Genomic DNA, 23,242 nt, shown 5'->3' on the forward strand with positions numbered 1-23,242 from the left:
ATGAGCCACCAGCACATGGCTTGAGGAGGAATCTTTTTTGAAGAAGAATCAATAGAGGAAGAACAATAGAAGATGTTAAGAAGTCTAAGGAGTATTGGCTTCTTTGAGAGTAGGGCAGGAACCAAACTAAAACTCTCTAGTTCCAAATGCAAAGAGCTGGGTTGAGGCTCAGTGCAGCCAATTATCCCCAGTGCTAATGTCTTTAAACAATTTTCAATAGAAAAAGCATTTGCACTAGTATATGGCTTTAAATGTGAGGCATGTCTGTTCTCTTTGTTAATGTTGTATTGTGCATCTTTAAAATCACCTCACAGGACTGCCGCACTACCTCAGGGTCAATATTCAGTGATTTACTTGAAATATTTTTCTTCTTCTAATCCTATCAATTTTATGAAAAAATGAAATTATGAAATAAAATGAGCTGAGCGCTGACAAGTTTATGCCTAAAACTGCAGCTACTTGGGGTGCAGATTACAAGGTTCGCAGTTGGAGGCCAGCCCAAGCAAGAAGTCTGAAGCCTCACTCGATCTCACCCAGGAGCTGGGTGCAGCAGCACACTCTCGCCTTCCCGACTTCACGCAAACTGTGAACAGGAAGATCTCACTGCCAGCTGGCTGGGGCAAAATGAAAGCAAGGAAAGCTGGGGGTGTGGCTCACGAGGTAAAGCGTAGGCCTAGCAAGTGCAAGGCCCTGGGTTTAAACCTTGGTATACACACAAAAAAGTTGGTGCGTGGAAAGCTCAGTGGTAAAAGCACACACTTAACATGCATGAAGCCTTGCTCGGTCACCAGCACCCATGAGAGACGCATAAAGCTCATGTGACCTTACTCAGTCACCAGACTGATGGGAGACGCATAAAGCTCATGAAGCATTGCTCAGTAACAGCACCAATGAGAGACGCATAAAGCTCATTAAGGACTGCCAAAAACAAAATTTATTTTTGCGTAATTTATAAATAAAAAGCAACTAACAACCACTTCCTTCTGAGATCCAAGTTCCAATAATACACTTTTAGGAACTACTAAAAGACTTCAAATACATTGTAAAGACCATTTGTAAGTGATGAATCATATTTTTCCTTAATATACAAATTTTTGTTTCATGAGTACATTTCTGTTGAATTTACTCTGTAAACTAGTTAACCCTAGAAACATATTTACTGGTTTTTTTCTTTAACAAAAATGAGCAATTTGAGACTTCATGCAGATGTGACATAAATACCTAGCTTCCTTAACATAAGGTAAAACAAATCTTAGGCAGGCCATCACTGGGAATTTGAAATGTTCATGATAATAACACAGATGTGGGTCACAGAGTTTTAAGTACAATTCAAAAAGAACCCGTATTTCTTTTGAAAGCTTCTGACATTTGTTTCTCCACAAACAAACAACTGGAAAGGACAGACAACAGAAGCTTGTTCTAAGTCCTGGTCCTTAGAATTGCCTAAAACCATCTGGGGGTGGGTGGGGTGGGGTGTGGTCTCCACCTATAATCCCAACACCCAGGAGGCTGAGGATTCAGTGTGAGGCCAGCCTGAAATATACAGTGAGATCCTATGTCTAAACAAACAAACCAAACTCCAAAGGACCAAGTTCTTAGCAACAGAGAAGATAGTAACATGAATATGTTAGTTATGTATTTGTAACAATTCAGTGTTCCCTCAGGCTCTAATGGAATGTTCTGAAACCACAGCATAATTCAGCACAAAGACAAATCAGAAACAGAACCTAATAGAAGTTTGGAATAGCATGTTATCATGACCAGGTCAAGACAAAGTATCAGCTGGTAATAGTCATAATTCACATCAGCACATGCAGCCGACGGAGAGGTTAAATACTGTGCTGCACACTTTCTGGTGCTGTGTCAGACACAAGCATCTCGAATGCTTCACCCTGTCACACTCCTTTGCCCACTTAATATTAACAATTACTAACAGCAAGAAACAGCTCTCTCCTCCAGATTCTCATGTCTGTCAGTACAAAGTAAATCAGACAGCAGAAACGTTGACTACACTGTGTAGAAAATGTCCACGATGCACTTAAAATATGTCCAGGTCGTGAGAGTGGTCCACCTCGAAGGCCTCGTCTGCGCCCAGCCTGGCGTCCCCGCGGCCTTCCTGCGGCTCGCCCAGCGAAGCCAGCGCCTCGTTGGTGTCGCTGGCGAAGGTTTCACGTGACGTGTCGTCCTCCTCTTGAAAATTCAGACTTTTGATGGCCTGTTTCATTTTCTTCCCCAATAGTTGTGTTCTCCTCTTCCTAGCAGCTTTTTTATTTTCATATTCCTTTTGATTTTCAATGTAGAAAATGTCCTGTAATAAAAGCAGCTTTAGTTAGAACCAAAAAAGAAACAAAAGAAGCTATTGTTTATGGAAAGTTCATTGTAGGAAGGCCCTTCTCTGTTGTCTCCATTTCTCATAATAATAATAATGAGTATTATTAGCAGGCCCATCATTTCACACAGGCCAAGTTGATAATAAAGTAGGAGTAGCTTCTGTAAGCCAGGGCTCAAGTTCACTTGCATTCTACATAACACAGCATCTCTACTGTTTAAAAGTGCCTGAATACAAAGGCACAGCAGGAAAATCAGGTTGTGCAGGGTTGAAATCTACTGTCCATACTGGGAAACTAAAGCCATGCTTGAAGTGTGTGAATAACAAAAGCCATGTGACAAGCATAATGTAAAAACACTTCCTTCTTTTTTTTTTTTTATTGTAAAGATACTATACAGAGGGTTACAGTTACATGAGTGAGGTATTGAGTATACTTCCTCTTGAACACTGTTACCCCCTCCAATGTTTTCCCCCTACCATCCCCTCCCTCCCTCCCTTCCCCCCAGGTTCTTTTTTTTTTTTTTTTTGATTGTGATTAAGTGATTACATAATTTCAAAGTCACAAGTTCATTCTAACTTTCCTGGAGCAAATTGTCTATCACAGTCTGTAATATATAACAGTGAAAACACTTCCTTCTACAAAAAAAAAAAAAAATGAAAGCGGGGTATGGCGGTATGGCCTGTAATCCCAGCATGGGACAGTGAACTTGAGGCCAGCCTGGACGAACAGATGGTCTCAAAAGAACAAAAAAATGACTTCAGATAAGGTAAGAATTGTGTGTGGTAAGACCTGTCTTCATGGCATAGAATAATCAGCTTAGGACACACAAGATGAGAAATGTGCATGGTAAAACCTTTCATCCTGGCATAGAATTGAACCTAGAACATACTAGGGTGCTAGAGAGAAATGGCAGCATGCCACTGAGCTAGCTCCAGCTTCCCTGAGTGACGCTGCAGGGTGTGGGGGGAGGGGAGGGCTGCAGGAGAGGTAGGGGGATGTCTACTGTGTACTGCTAGACTTTTAGCAGCAACCTGATTTGTACTTCTACCTACCACAGCCTCAACTGTGACAACCAAAGCCATCTTCAGTTGCTACCCATGTCCTGAGGAGCATAACCACCAGAGGGTGAGACTTATTCTAGCAGCACTATATATTTAGTTCCCACTAAATATATAAACAAGCAAAACTAGAAAGCAGCGATGTGGGAGCCTTGCTAAGTGGAGTCACTGACGATGCAAATAAGGAAAAGCAGGTCTGCGATCTAAAGAGAAATCCAAACAGAATAACCAAGAAAACGTTCAGAGTTTCATTGGTGAAAAAATTGTAGTTGAGTAAAATTGATTTGCTCATGGTCAAATAAAGATTAAAACTCAGATCTTAACAATTGCAAAGCAAATTTTAGAGAATTCATTTTTTATCGTATCATACTAACAATGCATGTATGTTTCTGCAAGAGGCACCTGGATATCAAATAAAACCCCAAGAAGAATGTCTCTTCCAACTACACACTTCTCCACGCATTACACTGGAGGAAGGAAATGAACATGGAAGTCATCTCTCTCTATTACCCAACATGTGTCTTTATGGGAACATACACTGCTATAAATCATGTTATCAAAGTAATTATTCCTATGAGGAGAGCAAACAATTACTAAGTAAAATTTTAGATGTATCATTTAAGTCACATTTCTGCAGGAATTTCAATTATAGATTAAAAAAAAAGAGAGGCCACAAAAATGAACATTCAGATTTTAGGGAAAAACCATTCCCAAGGACACTTCGGTACTCACATGAAGCACCAGTTCAAGGTCGATGGCTTTAAGCTGTCACCCAGCATTAGAGCCAGTGACTGTAACACACATTCTTGTGAGCATTTAGTGTGCTGACATCCCGAGAAGAGTGTACAGTCACCCTGTTAGAGCAGTTGTGTTCAGGGCTCTGCGTCTTTCCTGTCCAACAGGCCTGATTCCAAACCTGTCAAAAGTTTTAGATGCAAAGCCTCTTCCCTGATGAACAGATTAAACAGCTGGGCATTGTGGTCACGTGCATATAACCCCAGTACTGGCAGGCTATGGCAAAAGGAGAATACACTTGATGCCAGCCTGGCTACTTAGCTTAAAAAAAAAAGCAAAGGAAAAAGCAAAACACATTAACTTTAGATTTGTAAATATATTCCCTATATCCCAGAATGATTTTAAGACTATCTTTCAGTTCATAAGAAATATGGATGATAAAGGAACAGTTGGAATTAAGACAGGAGCAGATAATCTCAGTAACAAGATAATCAAACGCTGTAAAAAATCACCTTGAATTCTTTGAAAGGTGTAAATGACCAGTGAAAAATGTTGGTTTAAAAAGTAATGGGAGGGGCTGGGAAGGTGGCTCAGTGGTAGAGCACTTGCCTTGCATGCATGAGGCCCTGGGTTCGATTCCTCAGCACCACATAAGCAAAAAGAAAAAAAGCCGGAAGTAGCACTGTGGCTCAAGTGGTAGAGTGCTAGCCTTGAGATGAAGAGCTGAGGGACAGCGCCCAGGCCCAGAGTTCAGGCTCCATGACCGGACCCTCCCCCTGCACCCCCCCCCCCAAAAAAGTAATGAGAGCCAGGTACTGGTGGCTCACGCCTGTAATCCTAGCTACTCAGGAGCCTGAGAGCTGAGGATCATGGTTCAAAGCCAGCCCAGGCAGGAACGTCCGTGAGATTCTTATTGCCAATTAACCACCAGAAAACCAGAAGTGGAGTTGAGGCTCAAGTGGTAGAGCATTAGCCTTGAGCTGAAGGCCTGAGGGACAGCGTCAAGGCTGAGTTCAAGCCCCATGACTGACACCCCCCCCAAAAAAAAAGGGAGCCAACTAATGAATGGATTCTGGTTGGAGTGGAAAGGTAGAATGCCAAAATAGTAACCATTGCTAAGCATCTAGGTATGTGGTCATCTTATTCTTCTGTTTTGTTGTTTAGAAATGTTCATTAACAAAAAAAAATTTAGGATAGAAAAAATAATTAGGTGCCAGCAGACCAAGATGTAGTGTCATGACATTAGATCTGAAAGGGAAGAAAATGATGGTTACTTGAACTGACACAATGACAGGACAGGTCCATGCAAGGCAGCAGAGCATGACCTACAGGCTGAGTGGAAGTCAGACTGCCATGCATCTTAAAGGCCAAGAACATAAGCATTACCTTAATTTGTTCTTCACTGATACTAGGAGTGTTTTTCAGGAGATTTAGAAAAACTCCACCCGGTGTTCTTCTTCTACTACCATTCTACAAAAGAAACAGAAATATCAAACTACACACTCCTTTTATTTTTTGCTGTGCTGGGAATTGAACCCAGGGCCTTGCCACACTGGGTATAGTAGCTCTAGTACTGAGCTACATATCTCCAGCCCTCCAACTCCATAGACTCCTCCTACAAACAGCCAAAGCATCTTCTGGCAGACACAACTAAGGAAACAGGAAAAAATGACAGACCTGCAGCCCAGTCCTGATTCTGACTCTTAAATCACACCAGAGAATTTAGCCTATAAAATAGTAGTAACTCAAATAGTATTTTCTCAAAACTCAAATAACATATGCTAATCATCCTTTCCTGTATTGAGAAACACTAGTTAGCACTTCAGTACTATCAATAGGGGCCAATTTAAGCATTAAATTACCAGAAAAATAAAGCATGAAAATATGAAAAGTTGCCAGGCACCAGTGGCTCACGCCTATAATCCTCAGGAGGCTGAGATCTGAGGATAGAGGTTGAAAGCCAGCCCTTCAGGAACATCTTTTTGACATCCAATTAACCTCCAGAATATCGTAAATGGTGCTGTGGCTCAAGTGCTTGCTTTCAACTGAAATGCTGAGGGACAGTGCCCAAGCCCAGAGTTCAAGCCCAATGTCAAAAAAAAAAAAAAAAACAAAAACCATGGGGCTGGGAAGGTGGCTCGGTGGTAGAGCGCTTGCCTTGCATGCCTGAGGCCCTGGGTTCGATTCCTCAGCACCACATAAACAGAAAAAAAAAAGCCGGAAGTGGCACTGTAGCTCAAGTGGTAGAGTGTTAGCCTTGAGCTGAAGAGCTAAAGGACAGCACCCAGACCCAGAGTTCAGGCCCCACGACCAGACTGCCCCCCCCCCCCCAAAAAAAATCATAGCACTAAAGAAATTGCCTTGAGGACTCTTCTTTGGGGCCCTCCAGATGGAGAAGCTTACTACTTTCTTTCACGGTTTCACTTTCACTTTCAAATAAACTCATTCAGTTTCCAAAAAAAAAATCACACAAAAAAACACATACACACACACAAAACCTGCTTGAAAAGACACTTGTCTACAAAAGGCAATGCTGTTTTGTTCAGCTGTAGTTGAAATTTGTATACTAGATGACTGACTCTGGTCTGCATGTCTGGGAATGACTGAAAACACAACTAATACTGATGACATTACATGTCTTACCAAACTTTCAAATATAGTCAAGAAACAATTAAGACCAACTGTGCATGCATGCACGTGTGCGTGTGTTAATAAATCTCTTTCTCCAGCTCCCTACAGTCCCTGGCACTCTGCTCTCAACTACATTAATATTCAAACAACTGAATTTTTTAAAAATCAGAAAATTCAAAGCCAGCCTAGGCAGGAAAGTTTGTGAGACTGTTATCTCCAACTAATTACCTAAACACTGGAAGTGGAACTATGGCTCAAAGTAGTAGAGCACTAACCTTGAGCAAAAAAAAGCTCAAGGACAGCGCCTAGGCCCTGAACTCAAGCCCCACAGACTGAACAAAAACAAAATCAACCAACCAACCAAACAAAAAGCAGCTACATAATGACCAACAGAAACTGTGAAAAGCCTTACCATTATGAAGAGACCCCCATTCTGTTCGACTTCAGCAGTTTCCATCAGAAGCTCAATTGCCTTTTTGTTCCCAATTATCCTCACTACTCGGGCTATCAGATCCTTCTTTGGTTCCTGTAACCTGATTAAAAGAACAAATAAAAAATTATTTCTTATAGTTGGTGAAATCTACCTTCTTCTGCAGTGTACTTCTCAACTAGAATCAAGGTTGTATTGTGATTAACATCTGCTTCCACAAGGAACCGACTTACTCATGAGCAGGAGACTGTGACCCCAAGGGTTCACCTCAAGTCTCACTCGATTTCTCACTGGCCTTGCTCATTGTGGCAGATTTCAAAGGGAAGATACACCTCACCATGTGGTGAAGAAAGGCAAATGCAAATGATAAAAGAGAATTGACTCCCTGCCAAGACAAGTACTAACCATACACTGTGCTTCTAATCACCCTCCTAATTCCAGATGTCTGGATAGATCTTCTCTTCAAAGAAAAGATCTTGTCCCAAACAAAAAAAATGAAATGGCAATTATTTACAGATTATGGCAATTATTTACTATTGTAATTACAATAAGCATGATCCTAAGAACCTTTGCATTATGTCAGTTTTTTCAACATCATGAATCAAGACATTTCTTTCCATTTTCCCATTGAGCCTAAAAATACAGGTAGCTCTTCTAATCATAAGTAACTCTTCTAAGGAACTGTGGCCACACTCCAATCAGATCGGTTACCCTTTGTTTACTGCAGGGGAGGCAGTGTGTGAGCTGCTGTGGAAACACCGAGGAACAAACTAGAGCTTGCAGTTAGCTTCAGGCCGGACACCAGAGGCTCACACCTACAATCCTACCTAGGAGATTGAGATCTGAGGATCACAGTTCAAAGCCAGCTCAGGCAAAAAATACAAGATTCTTATCTCCAATTAACTATCAGAGAAAATACAAGATTCTTATCTCCAATTAACTACCAGAAAAAAGACAGAAGTGGCTGAAGTGGTGGAGCGCTAGCCTCAAGCACAAAGAGCAGAGGGATAGGGCTGGGTTGTGGCTCAGTGGTAGAATGCTTTGCCTAGCATGAAGCCCTGGGTTCCATTCCTCAGTATCACATAACCAGAAAAAGCTGGCAGTGGCGCTGTGGCTCAAGTATTGGAGTGCTAGCCGTGAGCAAAAGAAGCTCAGGGACAGTGCCCAGGCCCTGATCTCAAGCCCCAGTAATGGCCAAAAAAAAAGAAAAAAAGAAAAAAAAGAAAAGCCCAGGGATAGCACCCAGGCTGAGTTTAAGCCCCAGGACTAGCACAAATGAACAAAAGAGATTTAGCTTTAGCTCTGATTTTAACTATCCCTTTCTCTCTAGTTAGGGGCCTGAACTCTGGGCCTGGGAGCTGTCCCTCAGCACTTCAGCTCAAGGCTAGTGCTCTACCACTTGAGCCACAGCTCCACTTCTGGCTTTTTCTGTTTATGTGGTTGTGAGGAATCGAACCCAGGGCCTCATGCATGCAAGGCAAGCACTCTACCATTGGGCCACCTTCCCAACTCCAATGCTTTGGTTTCTAAACTCCAACTTCCTTTTCAGAATTCAGATTCCACACTTTGTATTTTTAAAAAATCCAGTACTAATGTGGGGATACGCTTGAAGGAAAAATACTTTATTTCCTCTCTTATCTATATTTGTTTTCAATAACAAGTTAATAAAAATTTGAATTTATGACACACACACACAAATTAGTCACCCATCAAGCAATTCGGTTCCTTATTTACCCTAAAGGAATGAAAATACATGTTCAAAGATCTGCAAGCACAGCCACATACACAATATGGAGTAGTTACTGCTTCTGGCTACAACATGAGCCACTTTCAAAATCTTTACTAAATAAGAAAGCTAGGCACAAAAGCACACAGCATATATATGATTCTATTTGTCCAAAAAAGGCAACTCACACAGAAAGCAGAAAAACTGCCCAGGAATCAGAACACAGATTAACTGAAGATGGACCCGTGGATGGGAGGGATCTATGATGGTAGTGGTAAACCCAGTGCAAAAGAATCCACACTCACACTGGCAGCTTGGCTGTGGGTGGGGTGGAGGTGGAGTGCTATTGTTCAGTAAGTGAATCACTGAGTTCAAACCCTAGTACCTCCAAAAAATAAACCTACTAAAAATGAGATAATACCCCATGTAAAATATACCCCAATGAAGTTTAATTAGTATCTTTGCCTGTTCTGGAGCTTGAATTCAGGGCCTGGGTGCTCTCCCTGAGCTCTTGTGCTAAAGGCTAGCACTCTACCACTTTGAGCCACAGCTCCATTTCCTGCTATTTTGTAGTTAACTGGAGACAGGAGACTCAAAGACTTTCCTGCCTGAGCTGGCTTTGATCTGTGATCCTCAGATCTCAGGCTCCTGAGTAGCTATGATTACAGGTCTTGATTTACTAGCACCCTGCTTACAAAATCTAATTTAATCTACTTTTTTTTCCCCTATAAGAGGACTTTTTGTCCCAGTTTACAAATGAGAAAACTGAGATGCATAGTATTAGTTTTCCCAGGTAACAGCAACGTCATATTATTAGTTAGGATCACAGTCACGAGCCAGTAGTGCCTGGCTCTCAAAAAACCTCTTTGAAAGTCACAAATCCTAAAATACTACCAAAAACCCAAGTTTAAAATGTATGTTTTACCTTCAAAGCAGCATGACACTAACTACAGAGAAAATTGTTTGAAAGTTAAAAAACCATTATTTTGTCAGATCAGGACTGTCCAAATTTAAGAAAACTCAAATGTATTCACACGTTCAAACAAACCCAAAGTAAAAAAAAAAACAAAAACAAAAAAGCAGAAAAGGGCTGGAGATGTGGCTCAAAAGATAAATTTGCTTTAGCAAGCTTGAGGTACTGTGTTTAAATCCAAGGGGGGGGGGGGGGGAACAAAAAACAACCCAAAACCCTCAAAAAGAGTCATATATATTTAGTACTTATTTTCTTCCTGTAAATAGAGGGCATTTGGCCAAGTCCTCATTTGTAAGATAATTTTTTTTTTTTGTCAGTCGGGGGGGGGGGGGGGGGGGGGGCGCTGTGCTGTCCCTGAGCAATTCAGCTCAAGGCTAGCATTCTACCACTTGAGCCACCGATCCACTTCCAGCTTTTTCTGCTTATGTGGTGCTGAGGAATCAAACCCAGGACCTCAGGCATGCAAGGCAAGCACTCTACCACTGAGCCACCTTCCCAGCCCCTGTAAGGTAAATTTAAATGTTTACCTGAAGGCAATTTCATCAGCCACTTTCTCCTGAGTATCATCTTCTGAGATCTCATATCGGCCTTTGTAGTCCATTTCCAGTCTGGAGCCAAGTCTGTCTCTGGCAGGTCGCTTCCGTTTGAGATGACTCTGCCCATTTTCTTCTTCCCTCAACTCGGGTTTTTTGCCACTGTGCATATACTCATCTAGCTCTTTGTCTAAATCTTTTGTACACTCCTGAGATTCTCTCCTAAGTTTCTTAGCAAGCAAATAATTGTAGGTCTCCGATTGCCTGCTCTTGTCAATACTGCCTTCCATCCCCAAGATACCAAGTTCACAGGCCACTGCATCTTGACTCTGTTCCTGAAGCACAGCTCCCCAGATGTTGTTTATCTTCTTTCCGCCAGCAATAGCTGGCTTCTGACTGCTCTGGTCAAACTGAAAAGGCTCTGGTTTTGGTGGCAGGTTCAGACATTTCTGTCGCTTGCGTTTCCAGAGAGAGCTATCTTCATCGGAATCAGAAAAACTCTCTTCACTTGAATCCACACTTTTAACAGTCCGATAATGTGATATAGGCATACATGCTGTAGCAGTGCTCTGGAAGGTCCTTACAGTGTTGTCTCCCACGAGTGTTTTCTGCAAGTAAAAGAAAACAGTCAACTCCACAGAACACATTAATTCCGCCTACATGGACTACTAAAAAAAATGTTGTCAGATATAGTGGTGCATGCCTGTAATCCCAGCATGCGGGAGGCCAAAGCAGGAAGATGAGAAGTTTAGAGCCACCCTAGGCTTCATAACCAGACCCTGTCTCAAAAACAAACTAATAAGGTTGAAATTTCACAGCATTAATTTAGGCAAGTCAACTGATTAAAAAACAAAACAAAACAAAAAAAAAAACAGCTGCAAAGTGACTGAAAAATAAAATTCCGGCAGCAATTTCCTAGGACATTTATATGGACAAGTATTGTTTGTTTTTTGGTGCTACTGGGGATTGAACTCATGGCCATGTGTTTACTAGGCTGGTGCTCTAACTACTTGAGCCACATCTCTTTTGTTTTAGCTACTTTTCAAATAGGGTCTCTACTTTTCCCAGGGCTAGCTTCACACCTTGATTCTCCAATCTCTGCCTCCTAAGTAGCTAGGATTACAGACACAAGCCACCTTGTCTGGTCTCACTTTTTCCTTTTCTTCCCACCACTCCCTCACCCCCCTTTTTTTGTTCAGTCTTGGGGCTTGAACTCTAGTCTCCTGAGTAGCTAGGATTACAGGTGTGAGCCACCCGAGCCCGGCCACTTTTTTCTTTTTGATTGCTGTAAGTAACCTCAAATTTACGGGGTCCAATGTGACATTTTGAGCCATGTAAATGTTATATAATAGTCAGATCAGGGTAATTTGCATATCAATCACCTCTAACAGTCAAAATCCTCTTTTCTCCTTATAGGCCTACAACTACTGAGAATTGTACCCAGGCTAAGAAGGCACTCTACCGCTGATTCCCTCGCACCTTCGTTTTATTTTTTTGCTACTTTTGTGGGGGGGTAGGGGTGGGGGGCGGCTCTGTCTTTGCCATCTTTTTGCCTCTGCTCCCTGAGCAGTTGCTCTAATGAATATTTTGATTTTTTTTTTTTTTTGGGTCTGGTCATGGGGCCTGAACTCTGGGCCTGGGCGCTGTCCCTCAGCTCTTCAGCTCAAGGCTAGCGCTCTGCCACTTGAGCCACAGCGCCACTTCCGGCTTTTTTCTTATGTGGTGCTGAGGAATTGAACCCAGGGCCTTGAGCATGCAAGGCAAGCGCTCTACCACTGAGCCACCTTCCCAGCCCCGCTATTTTGAAATATATGTTACTAGAGTTACTATGAACTTACTCCTGCCTGTAACTTTGTACCATTTTTGTCCCGAACACTAAAGTATGTCTTTTTTTGTTTGTTTGTTTGTCGGTCCTGGGGCTTGAACTCCGGGCCTGGGCGCTGTCCCTCAGCTCTTCAGCTCAAGGCTAGCACTCTACCACTTGAGCCACAGCGCCACTTCCGGTTTTTGAGTGGTTTATTGGAGATGAGTCTCGTGGTCTTTCCTGCCCGGGCTGGCTTTGAACCGAGATTCTCAGATTGCAGCCTCCTGAGTAGCTAGGATTACAGGCGTGAGCCTCCGGCGCCTGGTTTTAAAGCATGTATTTCTTGAGTTCCTATTACAAACTAAAAAGGGGGAGGTCTTCCAACAGTACTAAGTCCGCAGTTACTGTGTGCAGCACTTCGCGTGGAGCATCATGCCAGTTACACCTACAGGGCTACCAAAGCAGGGGGACCTGGAGAGTACCAGAATCTGAACGCAGGCAGCCAGGCGCCCAAACCCTCTCCAAGAGGAGGAGTGCCCTGACAGATTCCCACTTAGGAAACGGGAAACGATGCCGGGCCTGGCAGTACCCTCCCGCCATCCCAGCCCTGCTGGGTAACCGGAGCTACCCCATCCCACAGGGGATTAGGGAGCGATCCTTGGGCCTGTGGCTACTCAGGAGGCAGACAGAGGTCTGAGGACGGCGGTTTGAGGCCAGGAAAGGCCGCGAGGCTCTCACCTCCAACGGATCACTAAAAAGCTACAAGTGGAGGCGTGGCTCGGGTGGAAGAGCTCCAGCCTTGAGGCGGCGCCCAGGCCCGCGGTCCAGCTCAGCGCCGGCACGCAGGCGCACCGCGGCCCGGCCCGGCTCGGCGACCCGGGCTGGCTGGGCGCAGGCGGCCAGGCCCGGAGCCACGAGCCCCCGCCTCGGCCTCACGGCCCGGCCGGTCGGGGCCGCAGGCCGCCGCGCGCAGGCTCAGGCTTCGTCCGGGGCTCGGGCTTTGCCCCATCCGCCCGCAGGCGCTGCGGCGGAGGCGCGGGGAGCGAGCCCGCGGCGGCCCCGGGGCGCCCGGCTGCGCGGGGGTCCGCACGCCCCCCCCCCCCGCGGCCGCGGCCGCTCCCTCCCGCACCTGCAGCGGCCGGTCGGCGGGCTCCACCGTCATGTCAGAGCTCGAGTCGGAAAGCTGCCCGTCCTCCATGTCGCCGGCCTCCAGCGCCATCTTTCCGAGGCGCCGCGCGGGGCGTTTTCCGGGAGCACTTCCGGCGGGAGGGCGGGACGGTGGGAGCCCTTCCGGCGGGACGGCGCCGCCGCCGCAGAGCGCCCCCGCGCGGCCGGGTCTGCGCCTCTCGGCGCGCGCCGGGCCCGGCCACGCGTGGCCGCCTGCGCAGCCCGCTCCCAGTACCGGGGAAAGCGGAAACCAAGTCGTTCCGAGCAAGCTTGTCTCCCGGAGAACCTAAGCGGATGCAGCGCTGCGGCCCCGGAGTCCCCGGTGTTCTCACGCCCTTCACCCGGGTGCTCGGGTCGGCTTTCCCGCTTCTGTTCCTGCGCCTCCCTCCCGGGGGGCTGCGCACCCCCCCCCCCCCCGTCACTCCCGGAGAGCGGATCCAGCCCCGGAGAGCGGATCCAGCCCCGGAGAGCGGATCCAGCCCCGGGGTTCCCCCCCCCCCCCCCCCGTCACTCCCGGAGAGCGGATCCAGCCCCGGAGAGCGGATCCAGCCCGGGAGAGCGGATCCAGCCCCGGAGAGCGGATCCAGCCCCGGGGTTCCCCCCCCCCCCCCCGTCACTCCCGGAGAGCGGATCCAGCCCCGGAGAGCGGATCCAGCCCCGGAGAGCGGATCCAGCCCCGGGGTTCCCCCCCCCCCCCCCCGTCACTCCCGGAGAGCGGATCCAGCCCCGGAGAGCGGATCCAGCCCGGGAGAGCGGATCCAGCCCCGGAGAGCGGATCCAGCCCCGGGGTTCCCCCCCCCCCCCCCCCCCCGTCACTCCCGGAGAGCGGATCCAGCCCCGGAGAGCGGATCCAGCCCCGGAGAGCGGATCCAGCCCCGGGGTTCCCCCCCCCCCCCCCGTCACTCCCGGAGAGCGGATCCAGCCCCGGAGAGCGGATCCAGCCCGGGAGAGCGGATCCAGCCCCGGAGAGCGGATCCAGCCCCGGGGTTCCCCCCCCCCCCCCCCCCCCCGTCACTCCCGGAGAGCGGATCCAGTCCCGGAGAGCGGATCCAGTCCCGGAGAGCGGATCCAGCCCCGGAGAGCGGATCCAGCCCCGGAGAGCGGATCCAGCCCCAGGGTTCCCCCCCCCCCCCCCCCCCCCCCCGTCACTCCCCGAAAGTGGACCCAGTCCCGGGTCCCCCCACCCCGTCACTCCCCGAGAGTGGATCCAGTCCCGGGTCCCCCCACCCCGTCACTCCCCGAGAGTGGATCCAGTCCCGGGGTACCCCCCAGTCACTCCCCCGGGGTCCCCCCCCCCCCGTCACTCCCCGAGAGGGACCCAGCCCCAGGGTTCCCCCCCACCCCGTCACTCCCCGAAAGTGGACCCAGCCCCGGGGTCCCCCACTCCCTGAGAGAGGATCCGTCCCGGGGCCTGGCTCCCCCTCCTCTCCCCCCCCCCACACGCACTTGGAAGGCACTTCCTCAGGAGCCCGTGCCCTAACTCTACCCCGAGGTTATTTGGTTGAACTCTGGGCCTGGGCGCTGTCCCTGCGCTCTCCAGCTCAAGGCGAGCGCTCTACCTCTTTTCTAGTGGTTTATTGGAGATAAGATCTCAGGGACTTTGGGGGGGAGGGCTGGCTTTGAACCCTGATCCTCAGATCTCAGCCTCCTGAGTCGCTCGGATTACAGGCGTGAGCCACCGGTGCCCGGCTGGTTCAATACTTTTAAAGCACCGTTAAGCACTGTTAAACTGCTGGTAACAAAACTGGCCTTATTGTCAGTGCCTCCTTTTCATGTTCACTTTTCTTTTAAATAAGCTAACCTGTTCACCCCATACCTTACTCAGTCCTGGGCAGCCGTTCCCTTCTCTGGTGCCTCCACCGTCCTGCGTGGGTGACTGTCAGCCGGGCAGCCAGGTTGGACTGACTGTCTCCCCGCGCCAGCCTGTCCGCTCCACCCAGTCTGTGGGCACAGTGCACAGCGGCCCGCAGCTGCTGCCGCCGCCCAGCTCCAGCTCCGGAAGACGTTATCAGAAAGATGGCTCACCCTGCTTCCCAGGTGCACACAGACATCAGGTGAGCCCCCAAAGACCGCAGACTGCCTGACACAGGCAGGGCAGCCCCCCCCCCCCCCCCGGGCCTGGCTGTAAACAGGCCATCCTGGGCCCCAGCGTAAAGCCCCCCAGCTCCCTAGGCCTAAGGGCTTTTCCATTAACCTCTGCCTCCTTGCTCCGACCCCATAAAAACCCAACTTCTGGCCCACCTCTTTGCACAGTCTCCAAGCCTCACTGCTGTACGTCAACAAACCGTCCTAGCCTGATGGAAATCGAGTCCAGCCTGTTTTCTTCCTTTCTCCTCCAGTTTCTTAACATTAACAACCGTTTTAGACACTGGATAACAAACATTGGTGAACTCTTAATGGCAGTGTTTTACCCAGGCTGGCGGGGGGACACTTCTCAGTAGCCCAGCAGAGGTACCAACAATCTGGGTGCAAACACCGCTGCCACCATTCCCCTTCTGACCAACAGACTTTATCTTGCTTTTTTTTTCTCTTTTTCTTTCGTGTGTGGTGTGTGTGTGTATGTGTTTGAGAGAGAGAGAGAGAGAGAGAGAGAGAGACTGAGACTGTACTGGGACTCAAACTTCACTGCTAGGCAAGTGCTGTACCCTTTTGAGCCCATGGGAGTGTGGGAGTCTGTGATGGCCGTAGGAGGAGAAGGTGGCTGCAGAGTTCCAGGGAGTGACTAGGAGTGGCAAGGAGAAGAGGCAAAGACAACAATGGCCCTGTAGAACTGGAGATGAGAAAGTGTAGTCCTAGTTACGGGAAGCATCCCAGGGAGGTATCAGCCTTAAGAATCAAGGGTTTGCTGGGTGCCCTTGGCTCATGCTTGTACTCCTAGCTACTCAGGAGGCTGAGATTTGAGGATCAGGGTTCAGAGCCAACCCTGGCAGAAAAGTCTCCATGAGACTCCTATCTTCAGTTAACCACTGGAAAACTGGAAGTGGCACTATGGCTCCAGTGGTAGAGCACTAGCCTTGAGCACAGAACGGCTCAGGGACAGCGCCCAGGCTCCACAAACAACAACAATAACAACAAAACAGTCAAGGGTCTCATACTCTAGACCCGTGAACTCTTTAACACTGGCCACTGTGAAGCTGAACGTCCTAATACAGGAGGCCTGTTTAAGAACATTAGCAGGTACTGTCTGCTACCACCACCTGCTGGTTGCTAGTCACTACTGCTGGAAGCTGAGGATTATAATAGCTACCAAATTCCAGCAACCCTCCAACTAAAGCCTGGAGCAATAGGCCCCAAATTGTCAGGGTTTGGAATTGTAAGTGTCCTGAGTCCGCTAGTCCAGCCCTTAGGCTACCTCTATGACTACCCACAATTCTTATCTGAGTAGAGCAAAAAGAAGTCCAGCAGTCTGACCAAATGTCATCTCAAAGAGGCATTCTTCAGCCTCTTCAATTTCCCTAAGTAGAACAGAATACCTATACCATTCTCAAACCCATGGCCTTCTTCAGGACATCAGTAGTAGTGTATTTATTTTGTGTCAGAATTCCCCACGAACAGATCTGCTCTCTTCACTGTTTCCTGACGTGTCTGGCTCAGGGACTTTGTGCACTGGAAGGACAGGTGATGAAGAAATATTGGTTGGGGTTGAGTATAGCTCAGTGGTTGAGTATAGCTCAGTGGTTGAGTATAGCTCAGTGGTTGAGTATAGCTCAGTGGTTGAGTATAGCTCAGGGGTTGAGTATAGCTCAGGGGTTGAGTATAGCTCAGGGGTTGAGTATAGCTCAGGGGTTGAGTATAGCTCAGGGGTTGAGTATAGCTCAGGGGTTGAGTATAGCTCAGGGGTTGAGTATAGCTCAGGGGTTGAGTATAGTTCAGTGGTTGAGTATAGCTCAGTGGTTGAGTATAGCTCAGTGGTTGAGTATAGCTCAGGGGTTGAGTGTTTAGTATGCGAAAGGCCCAGAACTGCAAAAAAAAAATCCATCCCAAATCAATTTCTGCTTATCATGCAATAGAGTGTAGGAGTTTAGCAGAAACTTACCAAGCCATCTTGAGTTCTAAATGTGGTTGGTTTTCCCATACATAGTTTTCCAGTATCCTATAGATAACAAAACTGTTACCAAAGTTATAGGTCAGAGGCCTGACTTTGGGGAGTCTTACCAACCTCAGTCCATCACTATTCCACCGCCTCTTTCCCATATTATCTTGTGTATGGACTGATTTTACTGTTGTCTTTTGTATCTGGCTTCTCTCACTTGATATAATGCTTTGGAGATTTAGCTAGGACTTTATGAAAATCCCAAAACATTTATATTAAATTTATTTAGTCAGCAATCAATGAAAACTTTAGTTGATTCACATCCTACCCAGCACTTGGGTTTGCATGTCTGCCCACCAGCCTTTCTTTCTTTCTTTTTTCCGTGTGTGTGTGTGTGCGCGCGTGTGTGTCTGTGTGTACATGTGTGTGTATGTGTGTGTGTGTGCCAGCTAAGGATCTTAGAAGAAATTTACACAGGGCTGGGAAGGTGGCTCAGTGGTAGAGCGCTTGCCTTGCATGCATGAGGCCCTGGGTTCGATTCCTCAGCACCACATAAGCAGAAAAAAAAAAAAAAAGCTGGAAGTGGCACTGTGGCTCAAATGGTAGAGCACTAGCCTTGAGCTGAAGAGCTGAGGGACAGCACCCAGGCCTAGAGTTCAGGCCCCACGACCAGACCAAAAAAACAAACAAACAAAAAAAAGAAGAAATTTACACAAACCATCCCAAATCATTGAGATACTCTGGCTCATTCTTTTTAAATGACCCAAAGTAAACTTAACCTTATTATAATGTTAAATTGTACCAAAGGTGCTAGTGTTCATCCTGTTAGACCATGATTAGGACACTGAATTGAGCGTGCACAGGAATGTGCCTACCACTACCCTTGCTGGTGCACCTTTCCTATCTACACACCTGTAAGTTTACCTAACAAAATCCCTAATCTTTTCATTCAAGGCCACAGCTCTTCTTCCTTGACCAGGTAATAAATCATTACTGCCTGGCTGATTCTAGGCCTCTTAAACAACATTCTCCTCCAGAGAGGATTTTTTTTTTTGGGTCTGGTTGTGGGCCTGAACTCTGAGCTTGAGCGCTGTCCCTCAAGCTCTTCAGCTCAAGGCTAGCGCTCTACCACTTGAGCCACAGCGCCACTTCTGGCCTTTTTTTTGGCTTATGGGTGCTGAGGAATCGAACCCAGGGCCTCAAGCATGCAAGGCAAGGGCTTTACCACTGAGCCACCTTCCCAGCCCCTCCAGAGAGGAATTTTTTTTTTTTTTTTTGTTGCCGGTTGTGGGGCCTGAACTCTAGAACTGGGCGCTGTCCCTCAGCTCTTCAGCTCAAGGCTAGCACTCTACCACTTGAGCCACAGCACCACTTCTGGCTTTTTTCTGCTTATGTGGTGCTGAGGAATCGAACCCAGGGCCTCATGCATGCAAGGCAAGCACTCTACCACTGAGCCACCTTCCCAGGCCCTCCAGAGAGGATTTGAATAGATTTGAATAGCTAGTCTTCTCAGGAGATAATTTTCTCTCTCAAATTTTGACACTCCTGGAGCTTGAACTCAGGGCCTGGGCACTGTCCCTGAACTTCTTTTGCTTAAGGCTAGCACTCTACTACTTGAGCCACAGCACCACTTCTGGCTTTTTCTGTGTATGTGGTACTGAAGAATCGAACCCAGGGCTTCATGCATGCTAGGCAAGCACTCTTCCACTAAGTCACATTCTCAGTCCTGCATTTTTAAAGAACTTGATTAGTAAGAGTTTACCCAAAAAAAGTCTTACCAGAAAAACGGCACTGACAAGTCAGGTTCTGAGCTTTAGAAAAGGGGTGGCAGTGATTTCCCTCATTTAACACTGCAGTGGGGCAGGTAGCTCTGTTTAGGCTATACCTTCTGAAAGAAAGTCTACCAGCAAACACCCAGGCTATTCTAAGTAGAAGTAATCTGTATCTAATCACTACCCTGCAACATCTTTGATGGTCATTAGGAGAGGCCACAGGCCATTTGTAAATTGTGCCACTTCTAACTTGGAACTGGTTCAAAGCTCCTGTGTTCAGTGAGTACATTTCCATTTCTTCAGGGTTCTGCGTTTCCATAGGCTTTCTCTTGTGACCCATTCAGTTCTATCTTTTCCTGTTCTTCTCATCAATTCATTGCTCCTGGGACTGGGGATGTGGTAGAGTTCATGCTTAATACACACCATGCCCTGGGGGCCATCCCCTATCCCCTTAAAAGGGGAGGGAACTCATTGTTTCAGATGTTCCCTGGTCTGTGGGGCAGGGCCAGTGAATTTTGTAAAGAGGAGGTGCCGAGCCAGGTACCCTAGTTTTCAAGGGTGGCCGTTGCTGGGTCCTGTCTTCCCAGAACTGGTTTAGAAAGATACCCATGACCCTGCTAATGACTTGGTAAAGGAAAAGAAGCTAACCTTCCTTGTCAGCATTGTGAATTAACCAGCAAAAAACTGGTCTGGAGACATGGCTCCTAAGTGTAAGAGTGCCGGCCTTGCAAGTTTGGGTCCTGAATTCAAACTTCAGGACCAAATTTAAAGAAAAGACACAATCCTAGCTACTCAGGAGACTGGGGTCTGAGGATTGCAGTTGGAAGCCAGCCCAGGTGGAGAACTCCAAAACACCCTTTTTTCTTTTTGCCGCTCCTGTGGCTTATAGGGAGCATTACTGTCCCTGAGCTGCTTTTGCTCAAGGCTAGCTCTCTACCACTTGAGCCGCGGCTCCACTTTCGGCTTTTTTTGAATAGTTAATTGGGGATAAGAGTCTGGCTGGACGGGCTTCTTGCAGTCCTCAGATCTCAGGCTTCAGCGTAGCTAGGATTACAGGTGTGCCTTCCAAGTTCTAAGAAGCTTTTACTCCAATTAACCAGCACAAAGCTGGAAGTGGAAGTGTGGCTTGAGTGGTAGAGTGCCAGCTTTGAGCGGTAAAAGCCAAACAAGAGTGCAAGGCCCTGAGATCGAGAGAGAAAGAGAGAGAGAGAGAGTGAGAGAAAGAGGGAGAGAGAGAGAGACCCGAGTTCAAACACACACACGCGCACACACACACACAGAGCGAGCAAGGCCTTGAGTTCTAGCACACAGGAGGAGGGGGGGGAGCGAGCGAGCCCAGAACTCAGTGGAATCAGAATGCGCACCGACGGCACTGCTGCAGCCTGATTGGCTCTGCTCTAATCTCCTGTACTTTAGAGCCAAGATTTTGCTGAAAAGCATTCCCAGCCCGGCCAAGGTTCCCGGGTCTCTCACCAGCGGGCCGCAGCCCTCACGCTCCCTCCCAGCGAGGAGGAGCAGTGGGAAGGGGGAGTGGCAGGGGACGGAGGAGGGCAGGCGCCGTGGGGGGCGGGGTATGGGCGGGGCCGGGCACGACCAATGAGCGCCCTCCTGCAGGGGGCGGCGCACGGGCGGGGCCGGGCCCGGCCAATGGGCGCTCTCCGGAAGGGGGCGGGGCTCTACTTCAGCGGCGCCCCGGCGCCGCCGCGGGGTTCCAGGCGCGGTCTCGGGATGTGGCGTTCGGCCCGCGCGCTGGGGGTGCGCGCCGTGAAGTGCCGCGCGTTTCCCGAACCCCGGAGCGGGCCTGTCGCCTTCATGTCCACCCTGCTGATCCACCAGCCCCAGTTTGCTTGGCTCAAGGAGCTGGGGCTGGGCGAGGAAAACGAGGGCGTGTACAACGGGAGCTGGGGCGGCCGGGGAGAGGTAGGCGGCGCCCGGGTTCGCACCCGCGGCCCGACTCGGCCGGTGCCCCGTGGGGGGGGGGCGGGGGTGCAGAGCCCGACCAGAAGCTTCCAGGCTCCGCGGCGCCCGGTTTCTGATCAGTGAAACACCCCCGCTTTCTTGGGTGTTTTCTGTCTGTGGGGCGCGGGCAGCGCACGCCTGTAACCCTAGCTGTTCGGGAGGCTGAGACCTGAGGATCACGGTGTGAAGCCAGCCTGGGCAGGAGAGTCTGTAACACTCCTACCTTTCATTAGCCAGCAAAACTCTGGAAGTGGAGCCGTGGCTCCAGTGGTAGGGCGTAGGCCTTGAGCATGAAAAGGTGTGAGACAGTGTCTAGGCCCTGGGTTCAAGACCCAGTACTGGCACAAAGAGAAAGAAAAGTTACATACTGAATCTGCTTTGTTGGAGGAAGTATGGCGGTATGGTTTTCTGTGATTGTAGGAGATATAAGTGATTTTAAATGTTTCACAGACGTGGAACTAGAAGTTTCATCCTGTTTTTCTTGTGGCTTATTATTATTATTATTATTATTGCTTTTTAAACTCTGGGCTTCCTGCGTGCTAGGCCACATGCAGGACCACTTGAGTCACTCCGCAGTCCTTTTGCTTTTAGTTTATTTTTCAGGTAGGTCTTGCGCTTTTCTGTGGTACAGCCTTTTGCCACAATCCACCTGCCTCTGCCTCCTGAGCAGCTGGATTATAGGTACAGGCCACAGGGTCTGGCTTCATTTGGTCAAATAACCGGTTACATTAGGGCTTTTTTTTTGTATATAGCTGATACTTAGGTGGAAAAAGTAGATCTTACGAAAAGGTGGTTCCTAATGTTTAGGTTAGAAGTCAAAGACCTGTAGGGGTTTAATTATAATAATGGTTAATGGAAATGTTTCTCATTTAAACTTGTATTTCAGTTTTTGTTTTCCTTCTGTTTTCTTCTCCCTGTTTGTATGGTTCTCTCAATTTGGAGAGGATTATGATTTCTGTGTATAATATTTTCTATCTTTTTTCAGGTTATTACAACATATTGTCCTGCTAACAATGAGCCAATAGCAAGAGTTAGACAGGTGAGTTTTTAAAATTCAAACTGCTCTCAGGAAGTTTGTGTCACTCAAGAGTAATACAAGCCTGGCACTTGTGGCTCACATCTGTAATCCTAGTTACTCAGGAGACTGAGATCTGAGGATCATGATTCAAGTCAGCCTGGACAGCAAAATCTGTGAGGCTCTTATCTTACCAGAAAACTGGTAGTGGTGCTGTGGCTCCAAGTGGTAGCACACTAGCGTTGAGCATAAAAAGGTAAGGGACAGTATCTAGGCACTGAACTCAAGCCTCATGACTGAAAAAAAAGTAATATAGATGCATATAAATGCAGAGTAGTCTCTTTTTTAAGTGCTCTACCACTTGAGCTTAGTCACTAGCACTGTTGCTTTTATTTTTTATTTGTTTTGTCTGTTTTTTGTTTTTGTTTTTGTTTTTTGGTCAGTCATGGGGCTTGAACTCAGGGTCTGGGCTCTGTCTCTGAACTCTTGCTCAAGAGTAGATTGAGGCCCAGATTCACTTCTAGTTTTCTAGTGGTTAATTGGAGATAAGAGTCTCTTGGACTTTCTGCATGGGCTGGCTTTTTACCTCACTCCTCAGATCTCATGATCCTCAGGTCTTAGCCTCCTGAGTAACTAGGATTAAAGGCATGAGCCACCAGTGCCCAGCTTTATATTGTCTTTGAAGTAGGGTCTCTTTACCTTTTGCCTAGGCTGACTTTGAATTTATTATCCTCCTGCTTCTGCCTACCAAGTAGCTGGAATTACAGATATTCATTACCACATAGGGATGGGAGTCTTGCTATCTTTTTGCCCAGGCAAAAAGATCCTCATCTCCTCCTCTTGAGTAGTTGGGAGTTAAAGTGTGAGCCTGTGTGCTGAGCTAGAGGTTCTACTTTTCTAATGCAGATCAGGTGTCTTTCCAGAAGAAGCTAATAGAACTTACTTTGAAAAGCAAGGTTTTAAAGCCCAGCAGCATTCCATCCTGCTGGGATGGCTCAAGGGGAGCACTCTACTGCTTGAGCCACAATGACAATTCCGGTTTTCTAGTGGTTTATTGGAGATAAGAGTCTCACAGA

General features: G+C 47.8%; 2 protein-coding genes across 3 annotated transcripts in view; one reads left to right on the forward strand and one right to left on the reverse strand.

The window, feature by feature from the left end:
- Positions 1-911: 911 nt before the first annotated feature.
- Positions 912-13,480, reverse strand: Phax (phosphorylated adaptor for RNA export). Its single transcript, XM_042674674.1, has 5 exons — positions 13,350-13,480; positions 10,411-11,024; positions 7,167-7,287; positions 5,510-5,593; positions 912-2,308 (listed from the first exon to the last, which is right to left on the reverse strand). The coding sequence occupies exons 1-5, from the start codon at positions 13,437-13,439 to the stop codon at positions 2,039-2,041; spliced, it is 1,179 nt and encodes a 392-aa protein (XP_042530608.1). The 5' UTR covers positions 13,440-13,480; the 3' UTR covers positions 912-2,038.
- Positions 13,481-20,900: 7,420 nt separating this feature from the next.
- Positions 20,901-23,242, forward strand: part of Aldh7a1 (aldehyde dehydrogenase 7 family member A1) — a 54,203-nt gene continuing 51,861 nt past the window's right edge. For both annotated transcript variants that reach the window (XM_042674669.1, XM_042674668.1), the window contains exons 1-2: positions 20,901-21,112; positions 22,137-22,190. In XM_042674669.1, coding sequence (XP_042530603.1) covers positions 20,921-21,112; positions 22,137-22,190 — 246 coding nt within the window. In that variant the 5' untranslated portion in view covers positions 20,901-20,920. The remainder of the gene's footprint in view (positions 21,113-22,136; positions 22,191-23,242) is intronic.

Source organism: Dipodomys spectabilis, unplaced genomic scaffold, assembly GCF_019054845.1.
Source record: "Dipodomys spectabilis isolate Male_0828 unplaced genomic scaffold, ASM1905484v1 ptg000019l, whole genome shotgun sequence".
NCBI lineage: Eukaryota > Metazoa > Chordata > Mammalia > Rodentia > Heteromyidae > Dipodomys > Dipodomys spectabilis.